At 45.2% G+C, this 24657-nt stretch overlaps 1 protein-coding gene across 4 annotated transcripts in view; it reads left to right on the top strand.

The window, feature by feature from the left end:
• Positions 1-24657, top strand: part of SGSM3 (small G protein signaling modulator 3) — a 45553-nt gene that overhangs the window by 8849 nt on the left and 12047 nt on the right. For 3 of the 4 annotated variants that reach the window (XM_058568311.1, XM_058568314.1, XM_058568313.1), the window contains exons 2-4: positions 22190-22307; positions 22825-22910; positions 23380-23446. In XM_058568311.1, coding sequence (XP_058424294.1) covers positions 22301-22307; positions 22825-22910; positions 23380-23446 — 160 coding nt within the window. In that variant the 5' untranslated portion in view covers positions 22190-22300. Of the gene's footprint in view, positions 1-14156; positions 14320-22189; positions 22308-22824; positions 22911-23379; positions 23447-24657 lie in introns of those variants that run through there. The other variant, XM_058568312.1, reaches the window with a different exon arrangement.

Genomic DNA, 24657 nt, shown 5'->3' with positions numbered 1-24657 from the left:
AAAGGAGGAGGATTGGCAATAGATGTTAGCTCAGAGCTGGTCTTCCTCAGCGAAAAGAGGAGGATTAGCACAGGTGTTAGCTCAGGGCTGATCTCCCTCACAAAAAACAAAACAAAACAAACAACAGTAATCATTTTATTATTCTCTCACACAGAAGTTGATTGGACTACACCAGGCAGTTTTTGCTCAGGGTATTGCAAGCAGTTGCAATTAGATGGGGCTGGAGTCATCTGGAAAGTTTCCTCACTCACATGGCTTGGGGTCAGTAATGCCTGTCAGCCGGAGCTTGGCTGAGACTGTTGGCTGAACACTCACATGTGGCCTGTGCATGTGACCTTACCTACGTCACAGCGTAGTAGGTGTGTTCCAAGAGCTAATGTCACAAGAAAGCAATGTAAAAGTGCATGGCATTTTATGACATGACCTTGGAAGCCACATGGTCACTTCCACCATATTCTCTTGGTTGAGGCAGTCACAGAGCTTTACCTGGGTACAAAAGTAGGGAACATAGACCCCACCCTCAATGGAGGGAGTGTCAGTGTCAGATTTTAAGAAGAGCATGTGGGATAGGTTATATTGTCGTGGCCCATCTTTGGAAAATACAGTCTCTACTCCAAGTTTGTATAAACTATGATAGGGGTTTTAAGTACTTTTTCAGTACTTTAATCTGCAGGTACAATACCCTAATTTTACTGATAGGGAAACTGAGACTGTTGAGAGATGAAATATTTTGCCCAAAGGCCACACAGCTAAGTGGCAGACAAGTTGTCAAACCCAGGCCTTCTTGCTCCCACTGTACCATGTATAAATAAGGTGAACGTAGATTCCTTCACCAAATCTGAAAATACTAAGGAAAGTGTATTCATGTAAGTACCTCATGAAACAGGTTATTGACTTAGTCACTCAACAGACATTTATTGAATCCTTAGTAAGTATTAAATGCTGAATAGGATTCAGCCTTTAAGGAGCTTCCAGTCTACTAGGAGAGATAAGGCACACACAACTAGTTAAATGAGATAAATGTAAGTGTGGCATTGTTGAGAAAAAGGATTAGGGAAGGCTTCACAGAAGTGGCATTTGAGCTGAGCCCTGAAAGATGGATAGAACCTGGACATTCAGAAATGGGAAGTGGGCTTCTAAGCAGAGGAAACAATATGAAGTGACAGAAGCATGTTGAGATAGCAGTGCGCGGTCCAGGTGGCTGAAGCATAGGGTAAGTGAAGGGAAAATAAGAGCTGACTTGGAAGAAGAAAGAGGAAAATCAAAAAGAATCATCTGGGATGGAATAAGAATAGATTCATTTAAAAAATACAGATTTTGATGTGTTAGGTGATAAGTCAACTGAAGCTATCCAACGGGAAGTTGGAAATATCAGGAGTGTTGTCATGGCTAGAGATAAGATTTGTAGCTTATCCGTATAGCAGTGATAGCTAAATCCACATTAGGAACAGGAATGGATTCCCCAATAGGAATCCATTAGGAGTGGATTAAAAAAGAGAAGATTAGGGGCCAGCCTAGTGGCCTAGTGGTTAGGTTTGCACGCTCTGCTTTGGCGGCCCAGGGTTTGGATCCCGGGCACGGACCGACGCACTGCTTGTCAAGCCATGCTGTGGTGGCGTCCCATATAAAGTAGAGGAAGATGGGCACGGATGTTAGCCCAGGGCCAATCTTCCTCTGCAAAAAGAGGAAGAATGGCAATGGGTGTTAGCTCAGGGCTAATCTTCCTCACAAAAAAAAATAAAATAAAAAAGAGAAGATTGATTTGGGGATTGTCTTTTTTGCGGAGTCTGGAGGAAGAAGAGGAGTCAGCGAAGACACAGCAGAGAAGAAAAACTAATATGGTCATTGCCCTCAGAGTCATAGGAGAGCAGTTTCAAGAAAGCCAGGTAAGTCAGCAGAGTCAAATGGTGCAGGCAGTTTAAGGAAATGAGCTGAAGGAAGAGGATTCCATATGGTGACAAGAAACCGCTGGAGACCTTAGAAAGTTTAGGTGGTGAGAGGAGAAGCGAGGTCAAAAAAGCTTAAGGAGTGAGTTGATTGATGAGGCATGGGTGCAGAATTCTACTCTGCTTTTGAAAAATATGGCAATGACGCAGAGGAAAAAACGGAAAGGTAGGAGGCTTGAATGGGTCCAGGAGTAGTTGCTTTGTTATGGTTTGTTTTAATTAAGGACACAGGAGATCTGAGTATACGCACCGGAGATGAAACCAGTGGAGAGGAGAAGACTGAAGATGCTCTCAGGGAAATGAATTGAAAGGTTATGGTAGGTGGAGGAGTTAACCTGGGAAGAGAGGAGGGCTGCTGCTTCTTCTAAGAGGGAGAGTAGAAAGAGAAGGTAAAAAGACTGAGCAGTTTTGATGTGGAGAAGGAGGAAGTTGAGGAAGCTTGAGCTGAATGGCCTCAACTTCATTAAGGCTGGAAACCAGGTCATCAGCTGGGAGTGAGTGACAGCTGAGAGCAGTTGGGGATCCGAAGAAATGTGGGAAAGGCTTGAAAAGTAGCACTTTAGGAAACATGACATAAAGTCAGTTAGAGATGAATGAAAGTTGCTGAGCAACAGTGAAGATAAGTAGAATGTTTCTTGACTTTGTCCAGGCCATTTGAACATGGGCAGAGAGAGCAATGAGAACTGACATGGGGCTGGACAAGGCAGTGTTAATTGAGAATGGTAGTGTAATTCCTGCTATGTAGGAGTTCAGTGTATGGACCTGATTGTTTAACTCAGTGGTATTGTTAGATATGAAGAGCTACCCCCAAAATTGTAGATTATCTGATGGAAGGCAGGCCCACCAAAAAAAAAAAAAAAAAAAAAAGGTATGGTCTGCCTAACGCTAAGATTTACAGTGGGAGGAGAACGGAGAACCTCCCGTGACATCTTTCCTGGGATTTCTGTTGCTAATGATGCTGGTCTGAGTGTATTCAATTTGCCTGTTCCCATGTCTTTCCCAAGGTTTTGATTCAATTTTAGGTTGGAACAGTGGAAATAGGAGACTTAGCTTCTGGTCTGGCTGTGTGACCTACTCTCTATATGGCTTTAAATCAGTCTTTTGACCTCTTTGACCTCAGTTTCTTTTTTTTTTTTTGTGAGGAAGATCAGCTCTGAGCTAACATCCATGCCAATCCTCTTCTTTTTTGCTGAGGAAGACTGGCCGTGGGCTAACATCTGTGCCCATCTTCCTCCACTTTATATGGGACGCCGCCACAGCATGGCCTGACGAGCAGTGCCTCAGTGCACACCTGGGATCCGAACCTGGGCCGCCAGCAGCGGAGCGCGCGCACTTAACTGCTACGCCACGGGACCAGCTCCGACCTCAGTTTCTTTTTCCAAAAAAAACTGAGAGGGAGGTGAACTCAAAGGATCCTTCTGTCATTCATGACTCTCTGTTCTAAGTGCCTTTGTCCTGCACCTAGAAAAAGCTAATGGTCTCTAAATATAGGTGCAGGTCTGTTAGAGAAATTCATTGCTGTTGTAATTTGGGAATTCTCTCCTAATTTATCTGTTTAATTTGGAATTTTCACAAAAATTGATGTTTCTTAATACAATTGCTTGTGTTATGTTTTAACCATGGCTGGCTCCCACTGGGCCCCATACCCCAAGTCAAGGTCTTGTTCTGTCGCACATGTGCAAGTAGCTTCATGGTCTTCCCTGGAAATTGTACCGCAGAATTGACAACTGCAGTTGTCCTAGTCAGTGTGGTAGAGAGGGACAGCTTAGGAGTCAGTCCTGACTCACTGAGTGTGTGATATGGGCAAGATGCTTAACCTCTCTGAGCCCTGGTTTTCTCAGGTTTCTTAGCAGTATGGTTAATGCTCAATAAATATTATTTTTCCTTCTTTCATTGGTACTCCCATCTAATACCTCCATCCACACTGCCACAAAGTAAGTAGGATTGGATTACCATACTTTAGGGTTATTACATAAGTATTTTCATATCTGCAAATGAAAAATTCCCAGTAATTATATAGATGGTATGGCCAAATAAATGACTTAAAGATAAGATAGTTTGTTGACCACTATCATTTAATTACGTTAGGAAAAGGGACCTTGTTAACTATACATATTTATGATCTCCTTTTAAGTGCCATAAGCTCCTGTGTTAATACAGTTGCCTGGCCCTCTGTGTCTGTGGGTTCCGTATCTGTGGGTTCCGCACCCGCAGATTCACCCAACCATGGATCAAAAGGCCTGCAATGGTTGTGTGTACTGAACATGTACAGACTTTTTTTTCTTGTCATTATTCCCTAAACAATACAGTATAACAGCTATTTACATTGTATTAGGTATTATAAATCTAGATTTAAATCTAGATTATAAAGTATACAGGAGGATGTGTGTAGCTTATATGCAAACACCAGGCCATTTTTTATAGGGGACTTGAGCTTCCATGGGTTTTGTTATCCATGGGTGTCTTGGACCCAATCCCCATGAATACAAAAGGTGACTATATAAACTTTAAATATAAATTTCTCAGTGGCCTTTTTTGCCAGTCAGCCCTCAAGGAGCTTTATTTTCCTGAAAAACTGTCATCTGCTATTTTTCAGAGCTATCTGAATGTTGACTTGCAGTTAGGTAACCATTATTTGTTTCACTTTTACTTCTAAGGCTTGTCGCCCCCACGCCTGGTGGTGGGAATGACAGAAGTTCCATGCACAGTACCTTGCTTTTGCTTTCCTTATCATCCCCCGGGTACTGCCAGGCTGTAAATCTTAGGGGAATGATCCTGGGAAGGACTCCGGGAAGTGACCAGATTAGTGTGGATGATTAATTATTTTACAGGAAGACCTAGAGTGCATGAGCATCGTTCAGAAATCTGCACAGGAGAGCTTCATTTAACTGCTGCTGCTATGCAGGAAAGGGAGAGCCTTACCTGGGCTTGTGGAATTCTGGGGTGAGGTTCCTGTTTCCTTGGTCTGTGTTTCCACAGTCTGTGCTCTGCCTTGCACAATCACACCTAACTCTTGCCTAAAGGAACACTCTCTATCTCTGGTCACAAAAAAAATATTGACTCAGGAAGGGAGGCAGTCCCAGCTGTAAGCCTGTGGGAGCGGAGTGGAGCTCAAGGTCCAGTTGATTACTGGAGTCTTTTTGCTCTTCTGCTGATGCCAGTTTTGGAGGAGAAATTGGCTTGATATAGTTGAGAAATTTGGATGATATGGTAAATCTTCACTTCAGATGTCTTTGACGCTAAGGGAAATAAAGAGTGATGTGAATAATAAACATGTTTTCAACAAGAATGACTGGATGACTGGAGAAGGGAGCCAGTTCTAGAAGATTAGCTCCACTAGCTGCCTTACCATGGTGTTTGGTGGGGCCCAAGTTTGGAGACTTTCTTTACATACTGCTGAGTAGTTGCTTCATTTAGCAAGATGTACTGAGAGAAAGCAGGGTTCCAAGATCTGAAGTATGCTATGGCTGGAGCATACAGTGTGTGTTGAGGGCTAGTGAGAGGTGGATGTTGAGAGAGGAGGCTGGAATGGTTAGCAGGCACTACTAGGTCATGCAGGGTCTTAGAAGCCAAGTTAACAAATTTGGACTTTTTACTAAAGTCAGAGTGAAGAGAAAAGGTTTTAAAGAGAAGGAAATGATCAGTTGCATTTTATAATTTTGTTTATTTATTTATTTTTTCCCCAAAGCCCCAGTAGATAGTTGTATGTCATAGTTGCACTTCCTTCTAGTTGCTGTATGTGGGACGTGGCCTCAGCATGGCCGGAGAAGTGGTTCGTCGGCGCGCGCCCGGGATCTGAACCCGGGCTGCCAGCAGCGGAGCGCGCGCATTTAACCGCTAAGCCACGGGGCCGGCCCATCAGTTGCATTTTAAAAGGATTTCTCTGGCTACAGGGTAGAGAGTAGATGGGGTATGGGGGGCAGGGGGCAAGACTGGAGGCAGAGATGTCAGTTGAGACTTGTAATAACTATGATGGTGAGAAATGATGACAGCCCCTACTGGAAAGAAGCAACAGATTGAAGAGAAAAAGGAAGTTTCAAAAAACATTAGGAAAGGCCAACGAGTTGAGGGGTGGAGGTGGGAAGATGAAGGAGAATCGATTAACTATGAGGCCCAGTTCTGGCTGGAGAAAGTGGGTGAGTAGGTTGTAATGCCAGTTTCCTGAGATAGGGACCACGGGAGCAGGGCAGCATTCATGAGGGAAGATGACAACTTACTTTTGGAGAGTGGTCAATTTGAAGAATGTGGAGGAGCAGCCCAACAGGCAGCTGGATGTGCTAGCCTGCGGTTCAGAGAGAAATGTGTCCTGAAAATAGAAATTGGCGACCTCTGCCTGCAGATGTTCATTGAAGCCATGAGAGTGCAGAGAACTAGAGGAGGGTCTAGGACGGAACATTAAGGCACATTAAGAACCGGCAGAGGGGTAGGAACTTAAGGAGACTCAGAAGGAGCAGCCTCAGAAGGCAGGAGGAAGACCAAAGGGTCAGGACACTTGCACAGCCTGGGAAGAGAGTGCCTCAGGAGAAGTGGTTACAGCGGAAGATGCTACTAAGGGGTCGGGTGTGGTGAGAACTCAAATGTCTTCATTGGATCTACTGAACAGCAGCTATGCTGGATTGACCGGTTAGTAGACCAGGCATGTGCTGAGGACACGAATAAAGCAGAGACACAAAATAAAGAGAGGAAATGGAACTTGACATTGACATTTCATAGAAACATGGCAAAAGTCATCTTGAAAAAAATCCAAATGTTGTTGAACATCCTTGTACTCATTGTTTTTTAGGTTGAACTAAATGGGGGGGGGCACGTTAGTCTTTTTATTCTATGGCTATCTAAAGGTCTTTAAAATTTTTTTCATGTTTAACTTTGTTTGAATAAGTAATACATTAAATAGTTCAAAATTAAAATGGTACTAAAGAGGGGGCTGGCCCAGCGGCATAGCGGTTAAGTGCGTGCACTCTGCTGCTGGCAGCCCGGGTTCGGATCCCCGGTGCGCACTGATGCACCGCTTGTCAGGCCATGCTGTGGCGGCGTGCCATGTAAAGTGGAGGAAGATGGGCACAGATGTTAGCCCAGGGCCAGTCTTCCTCAGCAAAAAAGAGGAGGATTGGTGTGGATGTTAGCTCAGGGCTGATCTGCCTCACAAAAAAAAAAAATTAAAAATAAAAGGGGCCGGCCCCGTGGCATAGCAGTTAAGTGCGCACACTCTGCTGTTGGCGGCCCAGGTTCAGATCCTGGGCACGCACTGACGCACTACTTGTCAGGCCATGCTGTGGCGGCGTCCCACATAAAGTGGAGGAAGAAAGGCATGGATGTTAGCTAAGGGCCAGTCTTCTTCAGCAAAAAAAAAAAAAAAGGATTGGCATGGATGTTAGCTCAGGGCTGATCTTCCTCACAAAAACAAAAATAAGGGCCAGCCCCGTGGCTTAGCGGTTAAGTGCGCGAGCTCCGCTGCTGGCGGCCCGGGTTCGGATCCTGGGCGTGCACCGACGCACTGCTTCTCCCGCCATGCTGAGGCCGCGTCCCACATACAGCAACTAGAAGGATGTGCAACTATGACATACAACTATCTACTGGGGTTTTTGGGGAAAAAAATAAATTAAAAAAAAAATTAAAAAAAAAAACACAAAAATAAAATGGTACTAAAGAGTAAAAAGTCTCTCTGCCACCCGGTTCCTCTCACAGATAGCCTTCTAAATTTTGTGGGAAAATTTCCCCCCTTTTTTGCACAAATGTTTACCATTCTTCTTACTGTTTTGCTCCTTGCTTTTTTCACTTGGCAATACATCTTGGAGATCATTCCCTATCAATGCATATATAGCTGACCCATTCTCTTTTGACAGCTGCACACTATTGCATTATATAGGTGGACTGTAATTTATTTAACCAGTCCCCTACCGATGGATATTTAGGTTTTCTAATATTTTGCCATCACAAACAATACTGTAGGGAGTGTCCTTGTATATGAGTCGTTTTGCTGAAGTGTAGGATAAATTTCCAAAAGTGGGAATTGCTGGACCAAAGGGTGTGTAAAGGTTTTAATGAGCTCTGCTTGTTAGCTATTATTACGAGAAATATGTTATAGATAGGTTGTGTTATATGTAATAGATAGACAGAGGAATAGGGGCACCTGACACAAACCAGAGGCAGGGGGAGTGTCAGAGAAGGCTTCCTGAAGGAGGAAATGCCTGAGCTGAGCCTTGAAGAATGAGCAGTCAGGTAAAGTGGAGGGCATTACAAGCAGGAGTTAAGCACAGGAACTTAAAAAGGAGCTTGTTGTACATGGGCATCTTCCAGGAGTTTGGTATCCCCTCCTCTGTCAACACCTGCCACAGGTCAGGCACTGGGCTAGGTGCTGGATATAGGGCAGATATGTACATGAATAAGTTACAGTATAGTGTGAAATAAGGAGCACGTTCAATGATTAATTCTATCAGAGAAGGGAGGTAGGGGGCATGGAAGTTGGAAGGGAAGGCATTAGAGAAGGTCACATCTGAGTTAGAGTTTGAAAGAAGAATGGTCAAAGGGGAATTCAGCTCAGTGGTTCTCAGCATGCGTTCCCTGGAGCCACAGCATCAGCATCACCTGGCACCTTGTAAGAAAGGCACATTCTTAGGCTCTGAGACCTGCAGATTAGAAATTGTCAGGGTGGGCCTCAGCTGTGTCGGTTTTAAGAAGCCCTCCAGTTGATTCTGATACACTCTGCAGTTTGAGAACCACTGATCGAGATCATTTAAGGGAGAGGGAACATCATTGTAAAGTGAGAGAGCCATAGACTCCATGATTGCTGAAGTGTAGCCTGTATTTCTAAAAAGTTGTCATTTTATGTACCTGTATAAAGAAGTGAGACAAGTTAATAAAACTTCAGCATTACATGATCAGCTGAAATCACTTATCTTGAAATTTTAAGAAAATGGATGCAAGCCCTGTATCCTACATTATGTGAGAATTCCGACCCCCTCACCCAGATTTCTCAAATGTAACTCATTTAAGCCTCATAACAACCCTGTAGAGTAGTAATTATTATCCATTTTCTTTGATCTTCCCTCAAACCACTCTCAAGGCTCTTATGAGTAGGGCAGGCTTTACTGAAGATATGGGATGGCAAAGGGATTTTACCTTGCAACAACACAGTATCTTAAATTAGGTTTTATTTTGTTTGTTTGCTGAGGAAGATTCACCCTTAGCTAACATCTGTGCCAGTCTTCTTCTATTTTGGGTGTGGGTTGCCGCCACAGCATGGCCGCAGACGAGTGGTGTAGGTCTGTGCCCAGGAACTGAATCCGGGCGGAGCACACTAACTTAACCACTAGGCCACGGGGCTGGCCCCTTAAATTGGGTTTTAAATTGTCCTTTTCTGAAGAAGCATTTGGTCCCCACCCCCAGACACACAGTGTTTTTTTTTTTTCCATAATTTTGTTTATTTATTTATTATTTCCCCCAAAGCCCCAGCAGATAGTCGTACGTCATAGCTGCACATCCTTCCAGTTGCTGCACGCGGGACGCGGCCCCAGCATGGCCGGAGAAGCGGTGCGTCGGCACGAGCCCAGGATCCAAACCCGGGCCGCCAGCAGCGGAGCACGCACACTCAACCGCCAAGCCACGGGGCCGGCCCCAGACGCACAGTGTTAATGTCTCCCAGGTCACTCGGTTCTGCAGGATGCAGCTCCTCACCTGGTCTTTGGACTTCTCTTCCTCTTCCCTCTATAGTCCAGGCCACCTCTGTTGTCTCTTCTCCTCTACCTCCAAATTTTTACTAGGCAGTTGACAGATCTCTTCTTTCTTCTAGTCTCTGCCTTCAAGGTTTACCTTCCACCTTTAAGGAGTTTATCAAGGTGTTTTCCCAAAGATAAACCCCTTCTCGGGGAAGCATTCTGGAGGCAACAATTAAAATAGTAATTCTTCACTGTGCTATAATTATAATATTCTAAAATTTTAAGTTTAGGGGTCATTAGGTTAATTACCTTGCTTCAAGTAGCATTATATTAAACTCTAGTACCAATAATTTCGTATTAACCTAATCTCATACTTTGATTTCTATTTACAAAGCTGACACTATAAAGTAGAAAAAGCAGATTTTTTTTTTAATCCAAATTCTCTCCCAAGCGAGACAGATTTGTTAATTTCATTTAAAAAATCGTCAAAGGGAGAGTTCTTCACAGCATTGTTTTTATTGCAGATATTGCTGTTCGGTGCTTAAATGTCGTATCAACAGATGACTAGATTAGTACATGATAGAACATATGGCTATAAAGACTGCATAGTTACTGGCGAAAATACTGATAATCTAGTGTTAAGTAGAGAAAAAATATTTAAAAATCTAATATGTAGGAACTGTGTATACAAGTAGAGAAAAACCAAAAGAGTATAGAAGAGAGGAAAATGTGATTTATTGGGGTGGCAAACTTGTGGCAGAATTTTTTAAAATTATGATTTCCATTAATGTTGTTGTGTTAGTATAATTACAAAACTCAGAGGAGAGTCTAGAACTTCTCTTCCCATGATAAAAACAGTGACTATACTTATACTCCAGAGATTTTCATCTGACTTGTAGCTTAGATTTATCCTGCTACAATTTAAGTTTATCATTTGTGTTTGCATCTTACTGTGTTCTCAGTGGAATAGAACAGTCCTGTGCAAAGTGCCTGGAAGTGCTGGGAAGAAGCACTCCTGAGCCTCGGGCTCTGACACCCACTTGACCCCAGCTCAGGTGGTGGCTGGGGACCAAGTGCCCGGGCTGTGGAGAAAACTCAGGGGACAGGGAGGCATTTCTGTAAAAGTAGATTGGGAAATGGCATTTTTTTTCCTTAGAGCCTATCTTGCAAATTGCTGTACTTTTCTGGTTTCCTGGTTTGTAAGCCTCTCTTTTCTTTTAAACTGCTTTCAGTGGCTTTTGCTTTGGGTAAAGTACTGCACTTCAGTGTGAGAGAAAGCAGCCGCACCCCACGTGAAGCCAGATGCCTGGGGATTTTATTTAGCCTTAAAACAAACAAACAAACACAGAGGCTTGAAAACAGAGTTGTCAGTTGTTTTTCCAGTGATTACTAGACTATTAGGGGGAAACTTATTACAGTAACTTGAAAAATAACAGACTTTACCTTTTAGCAGCTTAGGGAGTTCGGGACTTCACAGGTTGCTAAGATGTCAAATTCATGCTGAGCAGTGTTAGTTACAAATGAGAGAAAGGGATCCTTTTCACAGTTATAGATAAGCTGTTTCTAATAGTTTGCACCTTTTCTTTTCCCTTTTGCTTTCCTTGGTTTTGTCTAAACATTAAATCCCTGCCGAGATGGCTTTTTGAGGTGATAAGTAGTAGCTCTGTGAGAGGAAGAGGAAGGCGAGATTTAGAGAAGCCACATCTCTGCTGCATTTGTGGACCTCGGAAAAAGCTCAAGGAGGACACATTCATATTCCTCGATGTTCTATCCTTAAGCTGTAATTTTTTTTGATATATAAATCATGCACCATAAAAGTCACCCTTTTAAAGTATACAAGTCAGAGGTTTTCAGTATATTCACTGTGTTGTGCAACCATCACCACTACCTAACTCCAGAATATTTTCATCACCCCAAAAAGAAACCCCATATCCATTAGCAGTCATTCCCTATTTCTTCCTCCCTCCAGCCTCTGGCAACCTCTAAGCTACTTCCTGTCTCTGTGGACTTGCCTATTCTTGGCATTTCATGTAAATGGAATCATACAGTATGTGGTCTTTCATGACTGGCCTCTTTCACTGAGCGTGTTTTCAAGGCTCATCCATGTTGTAGCATGTATCAGTACTTCATTCCTTTTTATGGCTGAATGATATTCCATTGCATGGATATACACATTTTATTTGTGCATCTGTTGATGGACATTTGGATTGTTTCCACTTGGGGGCTGTTATAAATAATGCTGCTGTGAGCATTTGTGTACAAGTTTCTATGTGATGTAATTATTTTTGAACACAATACCTCTTCTAAAAAAGAGAACATTAAAAATCAAGACCAATAAATCCCATACTCCTACCACCTAACCCAGCCAATATGCATTTTTATGTTACCTTCAACATGTATTGTCTTTTACATTGTTGAAATCATGTGCTATCTTGATGCTGATGACTCCGCTTTTCTTCTGTTCCCTCTTCAACCCACTCCAATTGAACTTTCACCCTCACCATTAAAACTTCAAGCTCTTGTCAAGATTACCAACAACCACCAGCTTGCCAAGCCAGTGAACAATTCTCTGTCCTCATACTACTTGACCTCTCGGTAGCATGTGACACTTATGATCACTCCGTCCCTCTGGAAACACTTTTTTCTCGTGGTTTCTGCAGCACCACATACTGTTAGTCTTCCTTCTCCTTCGCTGGGCACTCCTCAAATTTTGTTTCCTGTTTCTTTTTCTGCCTAACCTCTGAATGTTGGAATGTTCCAGGATTTGGTCCTAGGCCCCCTCTTCTACATTCTCTCCTCGGCCATGACATCTAGTCCTGATGATCCCCAAGTTCACATCTCCAGTTCTGTGAACTGGGCTTCTGTGAACTCCATACTCGAACACACGGTTGCTTACTTGACATCTCCACTTAGAGGTCTAATAAGCATCCCAACTTAACATGGCCAAAGCAGATCTCTTGATTCCTAACCCTGAAACCTGCTCTCCGTCCAGCCTTCCCTCACCTTGGTTAATGGGACCTGCACAGTTGCTCAGATCAAAACCCTAGGAGACATCATTGATTCTTTCTTTCCATTATCTACCTCTGCACCTCCAAATTATATCCAGAATCCACTTACTTGTAACCATCTCAACTACTTTAGTCCAAGACACTGTGTCTTACCTAGACAACTGTGATAGCTCTTAATTCTTCTGTAGTTCATTCTTCACACAGCAGCCAATGTGATTTCTTTAGAAACCTAAGTCAAACCATGTCATGCCCCTGCTCAGATCTCTCCAATTTACAGCAATTCATGAGTGAACTGGTTTTTTTAAATCACAAAACTAGTTTGTACCAGCATTACCTTTTTTTTTTTTTTAATAATTTTATTTATTTATTTATTTTCCCCCCAAAGCCCCAGTGGATAGTTCTATGTCACAGCTGCACATCCTTCTAGTTGCTGTATGTGGGACGCGGTCTCAGCATGGCCAGAGTAGCAGTGCATTGGTGTGCGCCCAGGATCCGAACCCGGGCCGCCAGTAGCGAAGCGCATGCACTTAACTGCTAAGCCACGGGGCCAGCCCAAGCATTGAGTATCTTATTTAAAAAAATGACTTAATATATATGTACATACATATAATTATACTAACATACATACATGCGTGTGTGTATTTATAAGTGTGTGCTTCCATCACCAAAGGGACAGACTTGCTTGGCTCTCTAAGTCTCAAATTCAAAGCCACCGAGAGGGGTTTATTAGGCCAGTTGGGGTCAAGGGCTCATGGCTGGTCTGATCACATTTGGCAATGGCTATTGAGTCTTACGATTGGCCCCACTCAGGTTTGTGCTCGCCCAGAACCAATCAGCTAGGCTCAGCACGATGAAGTCATATCAGTATAAACAGCTTCCCAGAACCGTGCTGTTGGGAAGAGTGAGAAAAGGATGCAGTTTCAAAAAGTGTGGTGGGAAGATTGCTGTTTTCCAGACACCCAGAAGAGGGGAGAGTAAATATGGAGTAAATAAAATGTAGTTAGTTATTACCATGGTATGAAATATGACTTTTATTCTCATTTGCTATTTTTTTTTTTAAAGATTTTATTTATTTATTTATTTTTCCCCCCAAAGCCCCAGTGGATAGTTGTATGTCATAGCTGCACATCCTTCTAGTTGCTGTATGTGGGACGCGGCCTCAGCGTGGCCGGAGAAGCGGTGCGTCGGTGCGCACCCGGGATCTGAACCCGGGCTGCCAGTAGCGGAGCACACGCACTTAACCGCTAAGCCACGGGGCCGGCCCTCTCGTTTGCTATTAATTCATTCGTCTAATTTATTTAACAAATGTTAGAGAGACTTCTAAGTGCCAAGGATGCAGCGAGAAACAAGATGTAGTTTAGTCTAGTGGGGTCAGTTGGCCAAAAAAGAAAAAGGGATAAAAATGCTATGGTGGTAAGTGCTATGATGGACTTATTCACAGGACTTTATAGGCACATAGAGAGAGAACCTCAACTAAAGGCAGAGAAGAGCAATGAAGGTGTATTAGTTATCTATTGATGTGTAACAAATCACCCCAAAACTTAGTGGCTTAAAACAACGATAATCATTTATTCTCTCTCCAGGGTCAGGAATTCAGGAGCATCTCAGTTGGGAGATTCTGGCTCATGAGAGAAGAGGGTTTCTCATGACATTGCAGTCAGATGTTGGCTGGGGCCGCAGTCATCTGAAGGTTTGGGATCTGCTTCCAAGGTAGCTCACTCATGTGGCTGGCAAGTTGGCGCCTCTCCATGGTGCTCCTTGGGTGTCCTCATGACATGGCAGCTGACTTCCCCCAGAGCGAGTGATACAAGAGACCAAGGTGGAAGCTGCAATGCCATTTATGGTGTATCCTTGGAGGTTACACACCGTCACTGCTGCCATATTCTGTTGGTCACAGAGGTTAGCTGTGGTTCCATGTGGAGTGGGCCTACACAAGGGTGTGAATACCAGAGGGTAGAATCATTTGGGGCGGTCTTGGAGGCTGGCTACCACAGAAGGCTGCTTTCTGTAGCAAGGTGTTGTTTGAGTTGAGTCTTAAAGTATGAATAGGAGTCTGTCTGGCAGATAAGGAGAAGACCATTAGAGACAAAAGGATGGTGGCGTTTGGGCAGCTGGTAGAAGTAAGCCAGCATGACTGTAGTGTAGGGTAGAGTAGGGATGGTGGCAGAGGAGCAGAACCAGGTCATGTAAAACTTCATACTGTTAGAGAAGGTGGCCCATGTTCTGGGGATGATTGCAAGCCACTGACAGTGAAGCAAGAGATGCAGGGATCAGACTTGAATTTGAGAAACATAATGTTGGCAGTAGCAAGCAGCTGGAAATAGGAGTCTGGAGCTTGGCAGAAAGGTGTCACCAGAGGAAGGAGTCAACAGGTGGTTTTGGAAGCTCTGGCAGGGCATGAGATTGCCCAGAAATAGCTCCAAGTGAGAAGAGCAAGGGCAGAGGGTGCAGCCCACACACATTTTAGAGGTATGCTGAGGAAGAGAAGCCAAGGAGAAACATCAGGAAGAATCTCAATATTTTTGAACCCTACCTTGAAAGAAATACTCATATATTTTCCAATAAAATGTTCATATCCCATTGAGCATTCATTGTCTGATTTTCTTTTTTTAGCATCTATAGTGGCCTCATTATCATCTTACTCCAGCCTTTCTGGGACTTTCCTGGCTTTGCACTTCTCTCTCCCAGTTAGTTATCGATAGACTTCAGTGTCCTGTCATTTCCTTGCGGAGAAAAATAGTCTTCAGGATCTCAGAGGCCTCTTGTATTAAGGAGTTGCTTTTGCCGCTTACAGCTTTCATGTTCCCTGGCAAATGTGTGACCACCTCTGCGGTCATGGCAACTCTGCTGTATTGTCAAGAAAACTAGGAGAGGGGCCAGCCCGGTGGAGTAGCGGTTAAGTGCACGCGCTCTGCTTCGGTGGCCTGGGGCTCGCAGGTCTGGATCCCGGATGCGGACCAATGTACCGCTTGTCAAGCCATGCTGTGGTGGTGTCCCATATAAAGTAGAGGAAGATGGGCACGGATGTTAGCCCAGGGCCAGTCTTCCTCAGCAAAAAGAGGAGGATTGGCATTGGATGTTAGCTCAGGGTTAGTCTTCCTCACAAAAAAAAAGAAAGAAAACTAGGAGACAGGATAGGAGGTCAAGAGTACATGAAGGACTAGATCTCCTTGATCTGTATCAAGAGGCCACACACACACACACACACTCACACACACAGGTTTACCGTGACATCTGACAGTCTTTGCCACGTGAATACAGTTTGTCTTTTAGGAAATTGTAGGATCGGCAAACTAGAGAGAAGTACTCTGGAGGCGGAGTAAAAAGACTGACCCCTTTAAGCGTGTACATTTAATCTTTAAAAATTCCTTCTAGAGCACCTCAAAGTTGCTTGCATCAATCCTTTTTTCAGAAGTTTCTGCCTCTCGATACTCCTGTGACAGCAGCAGGGCAGCTGGTGACGTGGCTAACTCCTCAGCTGCTTCTGCCAGCTCCCAGATCCTGCTTTCAGGAAGGTTTCCATAGCGACTGGAGGCAGGAAAAACCTGCCCGCCCAGCTTAGCAGTTTCTCATCCGCCTCCTGTGGGGAACAAGGAGACTTGAGGGCAGTCAGTGGGAGACGTGGCATATATATATTATTGTAGAGACTCTTTAAAATAGATCCAGAATCTGACCATTCTCACTGGTCCCGCTGTAGCAAAGCCAACATCACTGCTACTCGCGTTGCCGCCGCCTCCTGCCCTGCAGTCTTCTCTGCACAAGAGCCAGAGAGAGCTTTCAAAACCTGAGTCAGATTTGGGCCCACCTTTGCTCACAACCCTCCTGTATTGTCTCCGCTCGCTGAGAATAAGATCCCAGGTCTGTCCGGCACTGCCAGGCCCTCCATGACCCCCTGCTGCATCTCTCACATGTTTCCTCCCACTCTTCTCTCCTCACCCCCAGCCCCTGGCCGCCTTGCTCCTGCTTCAGCCTGCCAACTATGCTCCTGCCGTAAAGGCTTTGCACTTGCTGTTCCTTCTGTCTGGATCCCTTTTCCCTCCGATAGCCACATGACTTGATCCCTCGTTTCCTTTTGTTTGGGTCTTTGTTCAGATGTCTCCTTATCCTCAAGGAGCTTTTCCTAACCACTTTATCTGTGTAGCCCCTTTATTCCAATACTCTCTATACCTTCCTTTACCTTGCTTTATTATTCTCAGAGCACTGTAGTAATCACCATCTGACACAGCTATTTTTGTGTTCATTGTCTGATTCTCTGCTGTAATGTAACAGCTGGGACTTTTGTTTGTCACTGTTGCATCTCAGCCCTTAGAACCATGCCTGGCTTATGGAGGCGCTCAGTAGCTGTTGAGTGAATGAATGAGTGGGAGGTAGGCTAAGGTCAGGAAGGGGATCTGCTTACTGAGAATTGTCTTCCCAGCCCCCTGAGTCCTGCACAGCCAGAGACAGCTCATTTCCTCCACTACGAGCAAAACCTGCTTCCTTCACACTTTCTCTGCCCTTCCGGAGGAAACAACCAGATCACTACCTCTAGGGCATCAATGAGGAGGAGTCTTTCTCATGATCTTAACTGGCATATGTTACGTTGCACCATATGAAATTGTCATTTTTATAGGTTGTAATGGATGGACATCAGCAATATCATATGGCTTTTAGTATATACCTCAATGTAGAGGGCCCAGATATTAACAATAGCTTTCTAGAAATTATGAGGACTACTACTAGTTGCCTGGTGCTTCCTGAGTGCTTGCTGTATGTCGGACAGTGTGCTAAGGGCCTTATTTGCATTCTCACTTAATCCTCATAACCACTGGAAGACATAGGTATTGTTATTCCATTTTATGGATAAGAAAACTGAGATTCAGAGAGGCGAAGTGAATTCACCCAAGGTTAGAACAAGTGGGGAGCAGCAGAGCTGGGACTTGAATCCACCTCTGTCTGACTGGAGGCGTCTTCCCTGTAACTGCAGTACTGTCCCGCCTCTGCGCGAAGGCGGTGCAGGAGATGAGCGCTGAAGCTGCCCCCTCCTAGGGCTAGTGCCATCGCGCAAATGCCCTCCCAGGCACCAAGCCAGTGGGTGGCATAACTGAGAACTGGATTCTTTTCCCAGTGCTGTCTAGCTGGTGGCCCTGTGACATCATTTCACCAGGCGGGATGGGGGTGTAGCATGGTGTAGGAGCATACAGTTAATGGAGTCTATTTGGAAAACTGTATGCGGGTCTAGGTCTTTTCTGGGCTTATTTTCTTGTTTGTAAGGAATAGAGATATCTGCTTCAAAATGTGTTGTGAGGATTGAATGACAACACAATTTTTAAAACTTCTAGCTCAGTCCCTTTAACATAAAAATGTATAAGGCTCCATCCAGCACAAAATTCTGATTCAAACCAGGCCCCACATATCTGTTTTACTGAAGGAAGACGTTACCTTTTCATTATCATCCTCATGCAGAACAGATGAGCCTAGGACGGCTGAGCTGTTAGGGATGCGGGTTCTGCCATCTGGCTCTGTCTGGAAGCAGGAGGGAGGGGCTCTCCTGGTTGGGCACCACAGCCTCCAGGAGGGGCATTTAGCCCAAATGTGGCATGGTCAGGCTGTCTGGGGGCAGGAGTAGAGGTTGGTGACCCAGCTGAGCTGCCCTTAGGAGCTACAAGGTGACTCTTTTGCCCCTAAATTTGCAAATATATCTTTAAAGAGAACTGGGATTTTTCCCATGCCCATTTCCAACAGATGCTGGAGTTGAGGCCACAGGGCAGTGTTTCCTCACGGCTCCCATGAGGCGGCTGCTTGACTTTCCGTTTTGATTTCTTTCTCCCTCACCTGACCCTCCTGGCTTACCCAGAATCCCCAACACCCGAGTTCTGTGGCAGATAGCACGGAGAAGATGGGGGCTGCCGTGGACCAGAGTAACAACTGTCACCTCCAAACTCCTGTCACCAGAAAAATGGCAAAAGGAGGTTTTTCTTTAGGTCTCGATGAATATAATTTCAAAAACGAGAAGACAACTTGTCCTAAAATATTCAACCACGTCTCCTTAGTGTTACCTCACGTTTATTTCATAGGGTCAAAGCTTTTCACGGTTAGAAGTAAAAGGCTTAATATTCAGAAAAAGCCTAAGAAAACTACTCAAAACTGCATTTCTGTTGAAGCTCAAGTGGGTGATAATAGATTCTTTCTAGTTCTAATAGGGGCAGTTTAGAAAGAGGAAGCTAGAAAGTTAGAGGGAGCCACTGTGCTGACGCCCTAGAAGATGGCATTTTCTTATGTTTTTACTTGAGATATAATTCACATGCTATAAAGTTCACCATTTTTATCTACTGATTGATTTTTTTTTAATTTTATTTATTTTTTCCCCAAAGCCCCAGTAGATAGTTGTATGTCATAGCTGCACATCCTTCTAATTGCTGTATGTGGGACGCGGCCTCAGCATGGCCAGAGCAGCGTGGCCAGAGAAGCGGTGCGTCAGTGCACGCCCGGGATCCGAACCCGGGCCGCCAGCAGCGGAGCGCGCGCACTGAATTGCTAAGCCACTGGGGTCAGCCCTCGATTGATTGATTGATTGATGGAGGAAGATCAGCCCTGAGCCAACATCTGATGCCAATCCTCCTCTTTTTGCTAAGGAAGACTGGCTCTGGGCTAACATCCATGCCCATCTTCCTCTACTTTATATGGGACGCCACCACAGCATGGCTTGACAAGCGGTGCATCAGTGCACGCCTGGGATCCGAACCCAGGCTGCCAGCAGCGGAGCGTGAGCACTTAACTGTTACGCCACGGGGTCGGCCCCGAATTCACCGTTTTTAAAGTGTACAGTTCAGTGGTTTTAGTATTTCATACTGTTGTGCAGCTGTCACCACTATCCAATTCCAGAACATTTTTCATCTGTCCGGATAGAAACCCCAATAACAATGACTCTGCATTTCCCTCTCCCCCAGCCCTTGGCATTCACTAATCTACTTTCCGTCTCTAAGGAGTTGCCTCTTCTGGACATTTCATTTAAATAGAATCATACAATATTCATCCTCTTGTGACTGGCTTCTTTTCACTTAGCATGATGTTTTCACGATTCATCTGTGTTATAATGTTGTTGGTTCTTCGTTCCTTTTTACAGCTGAATAAACTTCATTGTATGGCTATTCCATACATTTTTGTTTGTCCTTTCATCAGTTGTTGGACATCTGGGTTGTTTCCCTTTTTTTGGCCATAATGAGTAATGATGCTATGAATATCCACGTATAAGTTGTTGTGTGGACACACGCTTTCATTTCTCTTGGGTGAATAGGTGTGGAATTGCTGGGTTATAGAAGTCTATATTTAACTTTCTCAGGAACTGCCAAACTGTTTTCCACAGCAGCTGTGCCTTTTTACATTCCCACCATCAATGGATGAGGGTTCCAATTTCTCTGCGTCCTCACCAACACTTATTATTGTCGTCTTTTTGATTATAGCCATCCTAGTGGGTGTGAAGTGGTGTCTCATTGTGGTTTTGATTTGCATTTCCCTGATGACTGATGATGCCAAGCATACTTTTACTTGCACATTGGCCATTTACATCTCTTCTTAGGAGAAATCTATATTCAAATCTTTTTTTTTTTAAACTTTTTTTTTTTTTTTTAACATTTTTTATGTGTGTGTGAGGGAGATCAGCCCTGAGCTAACATCCGTGCTAATCCTCCTCTTTTTGCTGAGGAAGACTGGCTCTGAGCTAACATCTATTGCCAATTCTCCTTTTTTTTTTCTTCCCCAAAGCCCCAGTAGATAGTTGTATGTCATAGTTGCACATCCTTCTAGTTGCTGTAGGTGGGACGCGGCCTCAGCATGGCCGGAGAAGCGGTGCGTTGGTGCGCACCCGGGATCCGAACCGGGGCCGCCAGTAGTGGAGCGCGCGCAGTTAACCGCTAAGCCACCGGGCCCACCCATATATTCAAATCTTTTGCCCGTTTTTTTTGTGTGTGTGTGAGGAGATCAGCCCTGTGCTAACATCTGCCAATCCTCCTCTTTTTTTTTTTTTTTTTTTTGCTGAGGAAGACTGGCCCTGGGCTAACATCCGTGCCCATCTTCCTCCACTTTATATGGGATGCCGCCACAGCATGGCTTGCCAACCAGTGCATCGGTGCGCGCCTGGGATCCGAACTGGCGAACCCTGGGCCACTGCAGCGAAGCGCGCGCGCTTAACCGCTTGTGCCACCGGGCCAGCCCCCTTTTTGCCCGTTTTTCAATTGGGCTATTTGTCCATTTATTGTTGAGTTCCTATTTTTTTTTTTTTAGAAGACTTTTTTTTATAGTGAATTTTTGTTGTACATTATTGTTTATCAGATGCATATAAGTGCATCCCTCACCCATTGTGCCCACCCCCCACCCTCCCAGCCCCTGATAACCGCTAAACAGTTCTATCTGTCCGTGTGTTGGTTTATCTTCCACATATGAGTGAAATCATGTGCTGTTTGTCTTTCTCTTTCTGGCTTATTTCACTTAATACCCTCCAGGTCCATCCATCTTGTCGCAAATGGGACGATTTTGTCTTTTTTTATGGCTGAGTAGTAGTCCATGGTGTATATGTACTACATCTTCTTTAGCCAGTCGTCAGTCGAGGGACACTTGGGTTGCTTCCTCTTCTTGGCTATGGTGGATAATGCTGCAATGAACAGAGGGGCGCATAAGCCTCTTTGGATTGTTGATTTCAGGTTCGATGGGTAGATTCCCAGTATCTGCTGGATCATAAGGTATTTCTATTTTTAAGTTTTTTTTTAAAGATTTTATTTATTTATTTCCCCCCCCGCAAAGCCCCAGTAGATAGTTGTATGTCATAGCTGCACATCCTTCTAGTTGCTGTATGTGGGACGCAGCCTCAGCATGGCTGGGGAAGCAGTGCATCGGTGCGCGCCCGGGATCCGAACCTGGGCCGCCAGCAGCGGAGCACACGCACTTAACCGCTAAGCCACGGGGCCGGCCCTATTTTTAAGTTTTTGATTGAGTCCCTGTGTTTTAAGAGGACAAAAAAGAGGAGGAGGCTGGAGTTTCAACAGCGACGGGAGAGGTTACAGTAGACTGTAGTTCCTCGTTTCCCAGCAGTGAGGCTGGTGAGAGATGTGGAAGAGCGGACTGTGGGGTGAAGTGGGGAATGCCAGCATCGGGCTGCGTGGAGGTCCTGACTGAGCGGCTCGGCGTTTTCTATCTAAACGATCCTCCGAGATTCTGGTCAGGGAAACCGATTCATGGAGGTTTTGGTGGTGGCTGCTTTTTGTTTTCTTTTTTAAGAAACATTTGCCTGAGCATGGGGCATCAGGAAGTCTGTATGTACGATTCTCTCCTTCCTTGATAACATGGGGACTGAGTGCACACCCCCCTTGGCTTACAGAGCTGTTGAGAACATTGGTATTGTAGCTTCTTCAAAGTGTATCCTCTCGGATGAACTAATCAGAATAGGAGGCTTTTTCTTCTAAGTGTGACTTTTCATTGTCTTGTTGAACAGTGGCCAGGACTTCCCTCCCCACTGCCCTGGGCCAGCAAAACCAGAGTGGTGGGTGGAAAGGATCCCAGGAGAGCAGCTGCTTTAGAATGACTTTCCCCTTTGCTCTCCTCCCAGGGCTGATGTTTCTGGACCAGATGAAGCCTGAGGAGCCTTCCAACTGTAAGATATTAGTATAGGAAAACTTCTGTCTGGATCTGCAGAAGACTTGCCTCGCCTCTTCGCACAATGTCAGGTGGGAGACAGGGCCTGGGCTGGAAATGGGGTGAGAGGCTCTCCAGAGTGCAGGGGGATCTTGCCCAGGAGGACCCACCTGGTGGGATGGAAGTGGGCTTGATTTTCATATACCTTTGAGGGTCATGAAGACCATCCAGGTAAGAGGTGGAGAAAGGAGCAAGTCTTCTGATGGGGCATCGGGAGAATCACTACTATCTCTTCTCTGCTTGGCTCTCCGGTTTTCCTGAATGTGTGTCCTCTTCCCTCCTTCTGCCCTACAAATTCTCACGGTTAGGTGGAGGAAGAGGCAAGGAGATGAAATTTGGTTATGTTTTGTAACACGCTGCTTTTTTTCTTTTCCTTCTCCAGAAAGTTGCACATCTCTAGGTTTCTTCCCCTCCCCAACCCATACCACTTGAGACGAGGCACCTTCACTGCTGGCGCCTTGGAGTGGTGGGGAATATTCCAACTTGAATTTTTCCCCCAAATGCTCTGCATTTTCTTCATCTCCTATTCCTGGTCCTCCTTGATTTTAGGAAGCCACGTGCCTTCTGCCAGTGGCCCCTTCTCAGCCCTGACTCCAAGCATGTGGCCTCAGGAGATCCTGGCCAAGTACACGCAGGTACAGCAATTACCAGCACTCTGCTCCCTAACTGTGGTGCCGAAGGGGCCCCACGCTACAGGCTTCCGGGGAGTGGTGGCCACTCCACCCTACTCACACAGGGTCAGAGGCCACCATCAGACAAGGCAGCTTAGCTCCACATGCTCTGTGAATAAGTCATGAGGTTGGAGGAAAAGTATTACGGCATCATGTGCTTAGTATTATGGAGACACGGAAGCGCATAAAACAGGTTTCTTACCTTGATCTTACTGTCTTTGAGGAGAACAAGGAAAATGCTGGGAGAATTCGGGAAGGTGGTGGCCCCCTGCAGTTGAGTGAGGACCACAGAGGCTTCAGGGAAGGGTGGCCTCTGATCTGAGTCTCGAAGGCTGGGTGGAACTTCAGCAAGCAGCAGCGAGGGTGGCTGTGGTCTCAGAGCCTGTAGTCCCAGACGGGCTGTGTGACTGACTCTCCCCAATCCTGGTTCCAGAAGGAAGAGTCAGTGGAGCAGCCCGAGTTCTCCTATGACGAGTTCGGTTTCCGTGTGGACAAGGAAGGTAAGATCGTGTGGAATCTCGCTGGTGCCGTGGGGAGGACGGGACTGCAGTGACTGTCATTGTGCAGCTGTGACCTCTGGGCTCCGGGTGTCCCCCGCCCCAGGACTGACGGAGCTGCACCTGAGGGTGATGCTGTTGTAAGTAGATGGAGACCTCTGATGTTTTTTAGATTAATTTTATTGATTTTCATATGATGATAAAAGCAATAATGTTCACTATAGAGAAGTTGAAAAATATAGAAAAGTGTAAAGATTAAAACAAATTAACCCATAATGCCACAACCTGAAGATATCTGCTGATATTTTCGTGTATTCCTTTCCTGGCTTTGTGTGTATGTGTATCTGTATATACTTTTCATAACTAAGATTATATCATATACACGTTTTCATATTGCTCTTATCTCTCTCTTTTTTTTGTGAGGAAGATCAGCTCTGGGCTAACATCTGCCAATCCTCCTCTTTTTTTTTTTTTTTCGCTGAGGAAGACTGGCCCTGGGCTAACATCTGTGCCCATCTTCCTCCACTTTATATGGGACGCCGCCACAGCATGGCTTGACAAGCGGTGCGTCGGTGAGTGCCCGGGATCCGAACTGGTGAATGCTGGGCCGCTGCAGTGGAGCGCACGCTCTTAACCGCTTGCGCCACCGGGCCAGCCACTCTTATCTCTCTTAACATTACACCATGAGCGTGTTTTCTGTAAGTTAAGACCTCTTTATTTTATTTATTTATTTTTTGTGAGGAAGATCAGCCCTGAGCTAACATCCATGCCAATCCTCCTCTTTTTGCTGAAGAAGACTGGCCCTGAGCTAACATCCGTGCTGATCTTCCTCTGCTTTATGTGGGACGCCACCACAGGATGGCCTGACAAGTGGTGTGTCGGTGCACGCCTGGGATCCCAACCTGGGCCACCAGCAGCGGAGCGTGTGCACTTAACTGCTACGCCACGGGCCAGCCCCTGAGACCTCTTTAAAAGCATGTTTTTCAGTGGCTGCATAATATCCCATTATACTGGATTTATCATAATCCTTTTATAACCACTCTATGACTGTGCCTCTAGGCCATTTCCATCATTTTCTAGTATAAATACACATGTTGGTTCCCGAGTGGGCTGTTGGGAAAGCCATCTGCCAGAACCCAGGATAGCCTGTTGCCAGCATTTAACTGTGACTGGAAGATTTTAATTGGCTGAAACCAGTCGTCCTCAGATCCCTC

Source organism: Diceros bicornis, chromosome 25 (genome assembly GCF_020826845.1).
Source record: "Diceros bicornis minor isolate mBicDic1 chromosome 25, mDicBic1.mat.cur, whole genome shotgun sequence".
Lineage (NCBI taxonomy): Eukaryota > Metazoa > Chordata > Mammalia > Perissodactyla > Rhinocerotidae > Diceros > Diceros bicornis.
The sequence above is the reverse complement of the archived record's forward strand: the minus strand, read 5'-3'. Positions and strand labels throughout refer to the sequence as shown.